The sequence below is a fragment of the Labeo rohita genome, chromosome 7 (assembly GCF_022985175.1).
Source record: "Labeo rohita strain BAU-BD-2019 chromosome 7, IGBB_LRoh.1.0, whole genome shotgun sequence".
Classification (NCBI taxonomy): Eukaryota; Metazoa; Chordata; class Actinopteri; order Cypriniformes; family Cyprinidae; genus Labeo; species Labeo rohita.
Window position 1 is genome coordinate 8,917,096 of NC_066875.1, and position 15,356 is coordinate 8,932,451.

Here is a 15,356-nt window from a genome sequence, read left to right on the forward strand (position 1 = left end):
GCAAGTGGAAAAAAATCCCATAAGGGTAATTGATTTAACGTCATTATTTATTGTATATATTCATTTATGCAAAGTAATGCAATCACAAGTAGTCAGCCAAGACGAATTACTGATTACACCTGGGGCCAGTTGCATAAACTTAGCCTCTGTGTTAAGACAGTGTCTTAAGATCTAGTCTGACAACCTAGCAGTTAGCCGAGCGGTGATCAGTCTTATTTTCTTGGATTCAGTGTAGAACAATTTACGTTTTTATGTGACAGAATTAAATTTTGTGGCTGTTTTGAAAACAAACCTGAGATTGTGTTTCTGACCACCTCTGGATGTGGTTGAAAGTGGACAAGCTTGAAACTTTTTAGACCCCGTTTATAGCTGCATTTAGAATCATGCAGTAAATTCTAATTATAAATTGAAACTTTGGTTAAAAATGTGCACAAAAGATATATTTAGTTGTCTAGTTATTCTGGGCTCACAGAAGCGAAGCCAAATGTTTAAGTCTGTGTTGTAAAGGGCGGAAATAAACATGGGGTTAGATTGTCGAGGGGTATGTCAGCACTACCACGGAGGGCTTGGGTTCAAAGGTCAGGACAAAGTTTCTGACAAACGGGAAATGGTGGTGGAGCTTAGTGATCCTTTTGCTGCTGAATTCCCAGTGGAAAGATTTTTTTCCTAAAACATACTTCAGCCATCAGCTTCCCGGCTTTATCTAATACTGCATCATGCAGCAGAGATTCTGGCCACAAATGTTTGTCATTTACTGTGAGAACAGGATTAGAAGTTTAAATATAGTATCACTTGTGGACACAAAAACAAAATCATGTTTTCCTTGGCTTGGTCATAGTGCAGATCCAGTAGCATCAAGCTGTCAATGAGAGTGACATATAAATGGACTGTTGTTGATAAATAGAATGACAAACATTTATCATTTAAGCTCCTTATTGTTTCTCACCATTTAAAAATTAAAAAAACACAACATTTCCTAGGAACAGAATGGAATATTTAGGAATGGAAAGGAACACTTAGATTTTAAATCTCAGTTAGCATGTTGTATTTTGTAAGAAGACATATGTGAACTGATGACTTCACTGACGTCTAGACCTAGACTGGCGGGAAGTTTGACGGCTTGAACATTTAAGAGCTTTATAGTAAGAGAAAATTATGACATTTCATGTTCCACTTTCTCATGCCACTTTCATGTTCCACAGTCATAAAAACACAGTCATACAGGTTTGCAACAACATGAGGTTGAGTTAGGTCAGCTCTATTCTTCTTTGCACCTCTTTTCTTCCTTCCTAATTCCTTCCTAATGTAGTTGGCATTGTATATTATAAACACGGTCTTCCTTTTTATAAAGTTGCTTTTGATAAAAGTCTTTGCTAAGTGTGCTGGAGGGTCAGAAAACTCTCGGATCACATCAAAAAAATCTCTTAATTTGTGTTCCAAAGATGAACAAAGGTCTTACGGCTTTGGAACGACATGAGGGCGAGTAATTAAAGGGGTCATTGGATGCCTATTTTCCACAAGTTGATATGATTCTGTAGGGTCTTAATGAAAAGTCTATAACATACTTTGGTTAAAATTTCTCAATGGTAGTGTAAAACAACACCCTTTTTACCTTGTCAAAAACAGCCCCATTCACAGCGAGCTGTTTTGGGAAAGGTGATTTGCAAAGATTGGAGACATTCTTGTCTCCAAAGTCCATTATATGGAGAAAAATCCTGAAACTTAAAAACCATTTCTTCACGACTGAAGACAAAACGACATGAACATCTTGGATGACAAGGGGGTGAGTAAATTATTTGTAAATTGTTGTTCTGGAAGTGGACTTCTCCTTTAAGAAAACAATTTTGTGATCTTTTGGCTTGGGGTGGTGGGGGTTGTTCTAACAGATAGTTTTTCATAGACCTGTAAAGACCAAGCCTTGGTACAAACAACTTACTAATTCTTTATGATTTTTTTTTTTTTTTTTTTTTTGGTGGGGTAGTTCCAATTCAGTGAAAATTAGTCTCTCCCATCATGGCCTGAGACGGCCCACTCAAGCTACATAGCACTTGGGCCACTCATTTACATAGTTACAGTATATCTTTTTGTATGCTGACTTGAGGAAGTTTCAAACAGACAGGGAGGACAGAAGAGAAACACTGACAGAGAGAGCCAACTCTGGGATAATGCAACCAGCAGGTAAAATACATTTTTTTTGTGTGTGTTTTTCTTAAAAAAAAAAAAAAAAAAAAAAAAAAAAAAAAGAGAAAAAATTAAGCACTTAAGCTGCAGCATGTATATGAATGCCACTTTATTATAAAGAATAGCACAAACATACTTTTCAAACAAAATATTTTAGAAGTTTGTTAGGTTTAAACAAGTAAAGAATTTATATCCTTGTTAAAACCAAGAGAAAAGGTACTTGGAAACATGTCAAACTTGTTGAACTAGTCCACAGTCAATGTGGTTTGTCTGCTAGGAAAATGAGGGAAACCGGCTCATTGACTAAAGGTGTCCTTGGGATCAGTCTGACTGACAAGTAATTGCAAATATGACTCAGACAAATGGTGAATATATTCAGTAATAATGTCATCATTTTCATTGTGTGCACATGAATAACCAAGCAAAGTCTGAATTTGCAAAAACTATATTCTCAGCACCACCCAAACGCACCAGTGACACATGCTTTTGCAAGTAATGAGCTGACATTAGATATGGTGGACAGTAACTCCTAATCTGGCAGTTAGTTAGTAGTAACCATAACCTTACTATTATCATATTTGATATGCAAAATCACACTAAAGCCTTTAAATGATCAACATTTGAATATTATTTTACTTGATCAGAACTGAGAAAAAACTGTGTACTGCTGTCCTCTGATCAATAGTTCATACTTTATAAACTTATTGTACATGCATTTATTTATAGCATAAATTCCTTTTAGCATCATTCTAAAAACACTCCCCTCTCAGGTTGAGATACACATGAAATTGTTGCTGTGAAATGTGTGCCTGTGATTTTTATGTGCTAGACCTAAGAATAACTTTTATAACATTTCAAGATGAACACTTACTGAACTGAAGCAACTTTTTTGGTTTATGGTTATGGTTTATGATTAACCATACTGCTCCATTTTCTCCTATATCATTCTATATGAGCAACAAAAGCCTGATGTATGACTATGTATGTAGCCTTAAAAAAAAAAACACACTTATTTGCCATGTCAGATTTTATGTTTAAACACATTTTGTACTAAGTCATTAACTGTACTACAAGTCAGTTAATGTTAATCTGAAAACCACTCTTTGCAGTTTCCTTTATGCAAATTAATATTTTTGGTAGGTACCATGTATAAATCATGCGAGATGCACATTTATACAGTTCTCTTATCTACTGTTACAGAAACAGGTTTTGGATACTTTCTGTATTTTGTTTCCAACTTCCCTCAGTATTAGTTCTGAGAAAAAGTCAAGCATCATTTGTTGCAGGTGCCACTTTGCTTGATATTTTGTTATCTAGTGCAATGGCATTAAAAGATTCTAGTGTGGCTTTGGTGTCTAAGTATGTTTTGGGGCCTCTCTTGTAGCATGTTTTAACGATATGGAATGTGCAGAAAGACAGACTGAAAGAGACAGTATGTTTGAGTGAGATAAGAGAGGAGGAGGAGGAGGAGGAGGAGGAGAAGGAGACTACTGGTAGTATATATTCCCAACTCTAAGAGGTTACAATAAACACTATATGAAGAGTTCAGATGCAAAAGCCTCTGAGTGCCATCTGAAATTTTCTTCTAAAATTAGCATTTATATCAGGCATTATTCACTTTGATTTGAGAACAGGACTTATACATTGCCATTAGAGTAAAATTACTTAACCTACACATAGGAGCCTGATAAAAATGCTCATGCTCAAGAAAATGTCAAATGGCACTTGGAGGGTTTTGCATCTGAACTCTTCATACATTAACAGTGTTAAAATCTCCTCAGTTAAGCATATTGCATTCTTTTATATGAACTACTCTTGTTCATTTAGACAGCTTCACACTGAGGCCAACAATTAGCACTGTTGTCTTTAAAAACTTGTGACAAAAGAAGCAGCAAGTCCTTTCCCACACTGTCTGAAGCCATCTGAAACCAAGCCACAACATAATAGAGAGAATAGGTGGAGAGGGATAATAAAAACCTTTTGCACCAGGGAAGTTTGATAACTAATTCTTTAGAATGACTATAAGTGCATTTAAATAGTGCAATGTTTAGAAAACTTCACTGTATATCATCCACAGGAAGGTTCATCTGTAATGTAGAGTGCAGTGCTTCACTGTGCAGCGTTGCACAATGAATATGGAAGAGTCATTGGAGAGAAACCCTACCTCCAGTCTCATCAATGTCATGGGACACAAACCTCAGACAAGCCTGGAGCATTTTGAAACAAACTGCAGTGGTCTGATTGGCCACAATCTGCCAATAAACAAAGAACAAGCAGTTAAAGATCAACACCTTGCCAACTGTTAAACAAAAGGGTGGATCAGTTATGCTATGTCAAACAGAACATAGTGTACCAATAAATGGAACAAAACAATCCATATACTCACCTCTGGAAATTATCGCAAGCACTTTAGTAGTGTCCGTCTGCATATGACAATCATTAATAAGAAAATTATTGAATTATATTGATAAAGCAACAATAGACAAGAGGCAAGCTGGGTTAAGAGTGACATTCCAAGACATAGATTTACTGTACAAAATGAAGACAAAATGTACCTGGACAATTTGATGCTGCCAAGCACAGTAAACCACAGGCATGGTTGCAGGGCATCCCACACCCTCAATTAACTTTCATTACTTTCATTTTCATTTAAAATGACTGTATAGAGGCTTTATAGAGATTTTAAACACCCACAAAGAGCAATTTGTCACTAGAAAAATTCATAATGTCAGCTACTTAACCCTCTACGGTACACGGGTCCTGCTTAAAATTGGACACTATAACAATATAAGTAAACATTTTAATTTTTTTTATTATTTTTTTTTAAACATTTGTTGCCTTAAGGCAACATTGTACCACAACGGACTAAATGAAACATTTGATATTTTCATGCAGAAAAAATTAATACATTTATTTAAAACATCAATTTCTTTAATCAAACATTTGAACAAACATATTTATCACACTTTTGATGTTTTGCACATCTCATATTTAACAAAAAGTAAGATTTCATACCCACATGTTGCTTTCAGGCAACACTGTACCATCGTGGATCACAAGTATAACCAAACTATCATATCTGTTATCATACCAAAACATTATAATTAGTGTTGTTTCAAAGTAAAAAAAATTAAAATGATCATAACCTTATGCTAACTTATCCTTTGAAGCATGCACATACACACACAAGCACATGCATGTAAAATCTCCTTCCTCACTAATGACTCCTCACTGCTTGTGAAAGCTGAGGAAGCACTTCCACTCCACAGAATATGTGCAGATATTGTATAAGAATTGCAATTCTTATAAATGAATTACAATATCACGCAAAAATGCAAATACATTTAGATAATTCTAACTTTTTTCTTACAAATATCATATACATGTATGCTATGCTATATGCCTGGTATGGCCACATGTGATTCCATTACGGTACAATGTTTTTTTGTAATTTCCTATGATATATTTGATGATATATTATTAAGTATAAGTATTAAGTTTTTGAAAATACTTCTTTACTAAGCAGTGAAGGTGATTCAGATTTTTTGTTGGCAATTATATGAATGAAAATTGATGAAAAATGCACCTTTCTCTGGACAAAATATGGAGTGAAGTGAAACGGGAAACAAAATAGACCCCTATGGGTCATGTGACCACTTTTTTGCAATTTCATTTGTTAGTATTTGATTTCTTTACTAAAATAGCATTGATCCATTAAATGGGTGGCTCTTTTTTTTTTTTAAAGGAGGCAACAGGGTACCATAGATGGTTAAGATTGTACCCATTCTCAGTCTCGGAAATCGCAGTCTTAAAAGCACATTATATTTCCAAGTGACAGTGGAAGACCTGCAGTTATTGTGATGAGCCTAACCTACATAACTTCGTGACATGCAAAGACATGAGATTTGGTCAGATATGTTCAAACAGTGTATGTTCCGTGTGTTTACCGTTTCACAATGTGTTTTATCCTCAGAGAAAACATTTACCCAGCAATTTAAACTGTAAATATTATTTTTTTTGTCAGTATCCTGCCTGCCCACATTCCTGTGACCTGGTTTGATAGTGAGGGAACACCTATGAATACGTCATATCAGTGCTGTGCACACGTTGTCTGCACATCGCGCACATACGTTGCGTTACGGCGATTTTGTACGAAAAGTATGGTACTTTAATTGTTAAGACTTAGTTCTTTCTAAGCTGTACGGCGGAAAGATATTTACATGTTCCTGAGCGGCTGAAAGGTAAACAAAGTGTCTGAGCAGGTGAGCAAGAGTCAGGAGCTGGAGCGCTGGAGTGATTTCCTCTGTGAGCACAAGTAAGATTTTCATTCTTCTTCTCAAATTCCTAACAGACACTGACCAGTTCCAGCATTTAATTAAGTGAGACTTGAAAACGCTAGGACATTACTCACGTACGGCGAAGTGCTGACCAGTCTGCTTAGGATTCGGCTGTGAGTTGCCGGTGTGAGCTGCTGAAGTGTATGCGCTCAGCTGATCTCTATAAAGTCTAATCAGTTTCCCGTACGCTAGTTTCCATACAGCTGGGAAACTGTCTAGGAAAAAAAAATCACGTCGTATTATCATAAATGGTGGTTTATGTAGCTTAAAATATATTAAAACAGCACTTAAAGATTTAAAACGAACAAACCCTTGTTAAAATCTTTTAGCAGCTATAGCCTTCAGGGAAAAGCACAGTAGTTCCTGCTTCAAAATCCTAATACAAAAAACATATATTTTTATATTTAATATAAATTGTGCATTTTGAGTGGGTGTACTGCAGTAGGCTATATGAGCATTATTAGGCTAGCAGTTGTGCAATAAAGAGCCAGATACAACGGCTGAGCTTGGGCTATTTCGGAGTAAGAAAATAGAAATGTGTGTGTGTGTGTGTGTGTGTGTGTGTGTGTGTGTGTGTGTGTGTGAGAAAAAGTGTGTACTTACCTATTCTTCTGGTAAAAATATATATTCACAGGAAAAAAAAAAAAAATATATATATATATATATACACACACACATACATAATAACTTATCTGTACTTACAGTGGTTGAGGAGCTTTCAGGTCACTTGCTGGACAGTGATCAATATGGAGTGAAGTGTCAGTTGAGTTGGCTTGACTGAGCACTGAAATCTGGCTTTCAAAGATCAAATAGTTTCAGCAACTTTCCTACTCAAATGAATCACTATTTTGAACAAATCAATTGAGTAAATGATTCAATGACTCACTCGTAAAACAATCATTTGTTGTTCTTCAATGAATCATTATAATCGGTTCAATTAATGGTTAAATAATCGGTTCAAATAATGATTCAATGACTCACTCAAAAACACAGTTGCTTGTCGCCACCTACAGGTGTAATGATGTAACACAGAAGTGATACATACAATGCTGTCCAATCAGATTGGAGATCCACTCCAGATTTACTGGAGGACAGCCATTTTGATTTGATAGACTTTATTAAAGTTATTAAATTTTAGGTGATCATAGGTGATGCTCTGTAACATTACACTCTAAATGCTGTCAAATTCATAGTAGCAAAAACTGCCACTTGTAAACCTGGACCACAAATTCAGTCATACGTAGCACGGTACACAGTACTTGTAGCAATAGCTAACAATTACATTGTATGGGTCAAAATTATGGATTTTTCTTTTTTGCCAAAAATCATTAGGATATTAAGTATGTTCCATGAAGATATTTTGTAAATTTCCTACCATAAATATATCAAAACTTAATTTTTGGTTAGTAATATGCATTGCTAATAACTTAATCTGGACAACTTTAAAGGCGATTTTCTCAATATTTAGATTTTTTTGTTTTTGTTTTTGTTTTGTTTGTTTTTTTTTTGTACCCCCAGATTCAAGATTTTCAAATATTGTGCTGTCCTAACAAATCATACATCAGTAGAAAGCTTATTTATTCGGCCTTTGGTGTATAAATCTCAATTTCAAAAACTTGACCCTTATGACTGGTTTTGTGGTCCAAGGTCACATTACTACGCTATAGGCTACATGGAGATACAGAATTTGTTTGTGAAGACAGTGGTTTGTTTTTGTGCTTCCACGTTTGTTTGTTTGTTTTTGTTTTTTTGCAGTTCACACATTTTTCTGTTTTGTAAACGTTTTTTTTTTTTTCATTAAATATGGTTAACACGGAAATTTCTCTATAGAGTAGCCTAAAAAGTGTGACAACTAGCCCCGTCTCTAGTCTATAGCCCATTTAACCGATATGCGTCCCTGTGTAAATCATTAATGTATAGCCTATAATATAAACTGTACGTTCTGTGATTTCAAAACAGAATTTAACAAAATGAGATGGAGAAGCCCGCATTCAACTGGTGTTGCTTCATGAACTGCCCTAATAAGCGCGTCTGATGCGAGGGAAGCTCGTGCGTTTGGTAGTGATGTAGATGTGTGTGGTTGGTGGATGAGATAAAAACGCATTCGCACGGATCCAGTCCTCTGCTCCAGACTTCATGTAAATACTCCACAAAAGATCGCGGAGGGACGGCACTTTCACAAACACCTCGTACACGACACACAACTTCCACTAAATCCACCTGGAAACTAGATACAACGCAAATTTGCGCCAATGAAGGGTGAAGATGATGCAAATACTGCGAGGAAAGATGAGGAGGCTGATGGCTCGGGTGAGTTTCTCGTGTTTTATATTCAGAATCCTGATTGCGCGTTTATTTTTGTAACAATGAATATTAAAGATGGACAGATAATGAATCGCTGCGTTGCCAAACAGAATCCACTCAGACAACATATTCATTTCTAACGCGTGTTTATAATGCTCAGATTGCTTTGCAAAACAGTATTTATAACATCAAGCTATGTTGTAAATAATGCATTTGAGCAATAACCTGTTGACTGGTGTTTTTAGTAATAAAATAATACTAATATTGAAGTCAGATATGATGAATGGATAAAAAGGCTTGCGTTATTAGGTGAGCAACGTCGTTCTGGGGGTTTAGTGCAGTCACGTATTGCCTTCAGGCACACACACATACACACACACACTGAGCACAGGAGGAAAATCCATCGCAGCATCATCTTCACCTGAGGAGAGAGATGCTGGTCTGAGGGGGCGGTGCATGTCAACCTGAGCTGTCAGAGGGGATTTTCCCATTTGGGGTTATATAGAGGAATGGCTTTTCAAAAAGAAATTGTTTAAGGGAGAATGTTGTTATATTATCTACAGGGATTTTTGTAGTAGAATGATGCATAAAACCTGTAATATTTTCCATAGTTGTTAAAAAATTATTGCTGTCATTTGACTTCATTATAGTGAATGTAATCATTTATTAGCTATTCATTAGCTAATCTCAACAAGCAAATGAAAAATCCACTGGCAAATGAGTTTGTTCTAATAAGTATAAGCCACTCTAAAGAAACAGGTAATGTTCTGGCAGAAAATGACCAGAAATCATGTCGTACATCAATTAGCTATTCAATAGCCTTTGTGTTCCTCTTCTGACGGCAACTGATTTTATATGGTTTCTTGGTGGAACATGCTGTTCGGTTTTGTTTATTAGCTTGTCTGTCTCCGTTGATCTAGGTGATGGATCAGATGGACTAGCAGTTAATAGGGCTGAGATTGATCTGTCAGACGTTGACCGGTAACAAACCAGATATCATGTTCCAAAAAGTAGCTTGACCATCTTGGTACTGGTGATATGACAGGGATTTTCCAGCATTAACAGAAAGCAGTGAAATCTTTCTCAAACTCACTTTTTAATATAAGAAAATTGCTCTAAAGGTTGTTTACTTATTACAGTAAATATTATATAATAATATAACATTAATGTGTCTCGGATCATGTGAATGAATCATTTTGACATTTAATATGTTATTTTAATATTAAAAGATGTTCGTATTAATACTCAAAGTATCCATTAAATATATATATATATATATATATATATATATGTATAATTAACCGAATAAAAGAAAAAAAAAAAATATATATATATATATATATATATATATATTTTTTTTTTTTTTTTTTTTATTCAGTTATTTATTTCTTGTGTTATTTATCATGTTCAAATTTATACTGAGTACAAAAGAAAAAAGGCAAGCTGACATTATTGCAGTGACAATCTCCCTGGAGCAATCCGAGGGTTAAGCACGCACACACACACACACAGACACATACAGACACACTTGTATCGTACAATGACCTACATATGCATTCTAGGGAAGAAAATTTAGGCATGTGTTCCATAGGACATTGTTTTTGTTTTCTTTTTTATTTGATATTTTGTGTTTCACAATACAATAACATTGTCATATTACCACCCCATTTTTAAAAACATTATTTTGTTTATTATGCTTTAATCAAAGTCTAAAGATGATGAGTTTTCAATGTGTCTTAAATTAATTGCATTTGCTCTCAGCTGCTCTGTAATTACGTTGGAAGACATTATTGTTATCAGGCCTCTGTGGTTCTTACATTCATTTTGAAGAATATATTGATCCTTTGCTGCCCTCTCTGTTTTTTCTCCAGAGCTGTGATCTATAAAAAGCAACAGAAGTTGTTATGGCATTAAATATAGCATGTTCCTACACTCTGCCATCTTACTGAAAATCAAATGTAAACATTTTCAAATTTAAAAAAAAATTGTAATCATGAAAATAAGAAGATATATTTAAGATTCTGCACAATTTATTGGGCACTAAAAATAAATAAATTAAAAAAATATAATAATGATCATGTGACCACTTAAAATGTTGGGCTGTCTGTTGCTCTTGATTAGGCATTATTTTTCTAGATTATTTTTAATTTGCAAACTTGATTTTTATCTTTAAAGGGAACCCTGGGTATTAAGACTTGTATGGCTTAATATAACTGAAATATGTAGAAAACCCATGAAAGATTTATGTCTTTTTAAAAAATCCATGTCGTTATAAACATATTTTGGGGGGCATTGTTATTTTGATATTGTGAAATGATTGCACTCGGTGAGCTACTGACGCAACCTGTTGCTGTTTTTACCACAACACAACTCAGAATATAAAATACTGAAACGATGCCACATTGTGCTGCTTTTGGTTCTAATTTTCAGTCACAGGGTAACAAGAGAAGTGATGTAAGTCTTCACTGCTTTTCCTAGTGATAAGAAGAGAAGAAAAGAATGGGAAGATGCCTGTGGATGAATAAAACTTCCTAAAGACCCGTGTTTTTGTTCTCGCCAGTTCAGCCCTGATGCCTTTGAGGCTTTTGTAGACCACAGCTACTGAAAGAACTTACAAACACTAGAGACAAGAAATGCTAGATGCTATCCTAGCAGGATGTAAGCATGCCGAGGCTTGTCATGAAGCTGCGTGTGGATTTCACTTGATATCCAGAGTGTTTAGACTCCTTGTGGGGATAAGTTGATGGTACAGCATTTGGTTTAAGCCTATGCTTATATCCATTGCCACCTGTATGTTCTTTCAGTAGGTGTGGTCATTGTATCTGTATTTTATTTTATTTTATTTTACTTTATTTCAAGCTGTAATAAAGCTGTAATATTTTGAGTTGTGTTGCTGGTCAGTAGGGCCAGTAGCTCACTGAGTGCAACCATTTCACATCATCGAAATAATGGCGCCCCCATAGTCCAAAATATGCATAAAACGATATGGATTTTTTTATTAACGTAAATCTTTGATTGGTTTTCTACTACATATTTCAGTAAGAGACATCATTTATGTTATTACAAGTCATACAAGTCTTCATACCTGAGGTTTCCTTTAAATATAAGTCAAACTAAACTTTAAACCAGCTGGTTATGTGCAATTCTGTGTCACAAATAGTTTCTGAGATTAATTTAGCATTGCACTTTAGATTTGCATTGACAAATTTGTGTTTGCTCTTCAACAGGTGAGAAGCTCTTGGGTTTCAACAGCACAGAGGAGCAGCCACCAGGCCCGGGTGGACAAGACAGCATGTGGCGAAATGAGAAGTATGAAACTGTTCCGTTGGATGTGAAGGGGATTGATGAAGACAGTTCTAAAGGCACTAGAGATTCTCTATACCCCAAGACTGCAGTAAGTCACAAAAAAAACCCCCCAAAAAAAAACTATTCCTCCTCATTCAATTTGTCCATTTTATTTCAGGCATAAAGATGTATTTCCAGTTCCTTACCTGGTTTTCCTGTCTTTCTAGTACAGCGTAATTTGCAAGGCAAACTATGGACAAATATTTGGACATCTGAATGCTTCAGTTGACACCTTGGTCGGGAACATGTCATATGTGATATTAAAGCTAGGGAGGTTAAATGACATAAAAAGTCACATTTGCATTGTAGTTCTGTTGTTTATGCAAGATAAATAGTCTTGTTAGCTCTTATCATGACTGATAATATATATTTCATTGAAAGCTAAAGCCTGCCAAACACATCTCGGCTAGAACCCATACTCCAGATGGTGCAATAAACTTTAAGCTCTGCTGATTTTGCGTACTCTTTGGGTGCGTAAAACTACTTTGCATGCTGAGGGCGTATTTGAACTTCTTTGCAAATCTGCAGGACAGGCTGGTCACTTTGAAACCTTCTACTAATCCTAAATGACTTTATACAAATATGTTTGACCATGTATTGGGTGCCTTTGGTACTTTTTGAGTGGTGTGCTACTCATCCTTATAAGGATGTAACCACATATTCAGGATTAAGATGACAAATCGTCTGCTGAAAAGAACACTTGTCAAGCAGTAAACTTAAATTTGCATCTTAATAAGCTTTTGACAGCTTCCTTCACTATATCTCATTATTTATAATTCTTTGAGTCAAACATGCAATAGATTGTTTGTTTTTCCTATTAATATCTTGTTCAGAAATCTTCCATGAGAAATATTTACAGGACTGAAAAGTGTGACCCCTAGTCCTGGTCCAAAGATTAACTACAATAGGAGGAAAAAAAAGTTTAATTTGACCTTTTTACGCTTTTTTATAATCATGTATAATATAACATAATAAATAATGTTATTTAAAAATCAAAATATATTAAGGCATGGGAATGCCTTTTTTACTTATTGCGCTGAGCTAATGTTTGTTTGTTTGTTTGTACCGTCCCTATAGATATTTGGTGTTCATGTAAATCCCAGCATTGTTCTGACTTCCTCATTACGCAGAACTGGTTTAAGTGGTTTAATATATGGGCTGGAAACCCTAAGGTCTTGGAATCAAACCTCACAAGGGATGACGCATGAATACCAGCCTGTTCTTAAGCAAAGTGCACTGAATGTTCTGAAAACACTGTGCCTGCAGTAAACTATAGGTCTATCATTTTTTTGTTTTTTTTTTTTTTTTGGTTGGAAGCATCTGCTAAATAACAAAAAAGACTTATGTGTCCTGTGTTTAAGCAGAGGGAACAAACTATGAATCCGTGTTGCTCAATGCCAGGGTGGAAATTGAATACCTTTGAGTGATTGCCTCTTTGTCCTGATAAATGGATTATTGCACTGCTCATTTGTTGGAAAAAAGAAGTAGACTTTAAGTCAGTATCACCTTGTTATTGGTTTCAAAGAAAATCTGTTTCTTTGTAAGACAAACCCACTTGTAAATACTTGCGTGTGTCAGTAAATGTATTTATAGTTACTGTAATCTGTAAAGTGGAACACAAATATTAACTACTGTTACAAAACTTTATAACAGTAAAAAATATAAAATATTTTTTATAAAATAAATCTCTCATGCTCAGCAAGGCTGATCAAAAATAGTAATAAAATAAAATAAAATAGTAATAAAACTGTAAAACAATAATATTGTGAAATATTATTACAATTTTAAATAATTGTTTTCTGTTTTAATAGTATTTTAGAATGTAATTTATTCTTGTGATGCAAAGCTGAATTTTCAGCAGCCATTTCTCCAGTCTTCAGTGTCACAATCTTTCATTCAGACGTGCTGAAAGGTGCAGTAGGAGATCTTGGAAAATGCTAGCTTTAGCCTGATAGCACTTAAAGCGAACATCCCACCCTCCCTGCAAATCGCCATCCAAAGTCGCTCCCCCTGAATGCATGAACGTGAACAGACCAGACGACCAGAGACAGCATTACTACAATACATTGTAACACCGAGTTGAAAAGTGCAAATGGCCCAGACAGGAAAACTGTGTGGTGCTGATAATGCACGAGAGATGAGAAGATGGCGTACTTTCCCAGAGTTTAATAAAATACCTCACGCGTCGACACGCTCGTCCACATACATGGGGATCGAGCTGGGAAAAATTTACACAACCATGCATCTCAGGTCACAAATAGAAAGGAAATAAATAAAGAGAGACAGATGCCGGTAGAGCGAGTCATCTCTTCACCTTTCCAGAACGTACAGACACGTTATGCGCATGCGCAGTTGTCAGTCTGCCACAAAACTACCGTAAATGCTCTAGTGGCCGTTACAACATCATATGTCATTAACCGTGAGAACACTTTATAGTACAGTTAGTTAAAGTATTACAATACCAGGACGGAAGATCAGGTTGTTGATGTTTGCCTGCCATTCTCACCCTGTCTGCACAGCGCACATGAATGTGCTATTGACGTATGTTGTCTGTGCGAACAGGGTGTGCAGAGGTATGCAAATACCTATGCTGACAGGCAGGTAGGGCAGCCTATCATAATGTTTGGACCAAACATTTTGATGGGACGTACATTGGTTCTACACCTTCCACAGAATATGTAAATGCATATAAATACATTTAGTCCATTTAACTTAATGATTGCTATCGGGATGTGAAGAGACTTTCAACCAGCATAACAAAAATTGTTTCTAAAGACACTCACCTATTGCACCTTGAAGTAACATTTCCTCTTATTATAAATGTTGACCTCAGTTATGCTGCTTACAGTGTAAAAATGCTGTGTATTTTCATTTTTTCTTATTCATTTTATTCTTTTATGTCAAGAAAGTTCAAAAGAGCAGCGTTTACTAATTTGATTTTTGACGTTTTTTTTTTTTCGTGAAAATGTAAAAGTCTTTACTATCACCTTTGATCAATTTAATGTAACCTTGCTGAATAAAACAATTAATTTCTTAAAAAAATGCTTTAAAATACAAAATGCTGCCCCCAAAATTAAACAGGAGTGTAGATGCACCAGTAGGTTTCAACATAGGTAATTATGCTGTTAAAAACAGCAAATTTAACATCTCATAGATTGAGCTGTAATTTTGTTTGGTGGGTACCTCTCT

At 35.4% G+C, this 15,356-nt stretch overlaps 1 protein-coding gene across 4 annotated transcripts in view; it reads left to right on the top strand.

Annotated features, from left to right (window-relative positions):
- Nucleotides 1-2,110: 2,110 nt before the first annotated feature.
- The window catches only part of ano1a (anoctamin 1, calcium activated chloride channel a), a 55,801-nt gene continuing 42,555 nt past the window's right edge, over nucleotides 2,111-15,356 (top strand). Inside the window, exons 1-2 of one of the 4 annotated variants that reach the window (XM_051114982.1) lie at nucleotides 2,111-2,178; nucleotides 12,050-12,216. In XM_051114982.1, coding sequence (XP_050970939.1) covers nucleotides 2,166-2,178; nucleotides 12,050-12,216 — 180 coding nt within the window. In that variant the 5' untranslated portion in view covers nucleotides 2,111-2,165. Of the gene's footprint in view, nucleotides 2,179-6,253; nucleotides 6,497-8,551; nucleotides 8,829-12,049; nucleotides 12,217-15,356 lie in introns of those variants that run through there. The other 3 variants (XM_051114983.1, XM_051114980.1, XM_051114981.1) reach the window with 3 other exon arrangements.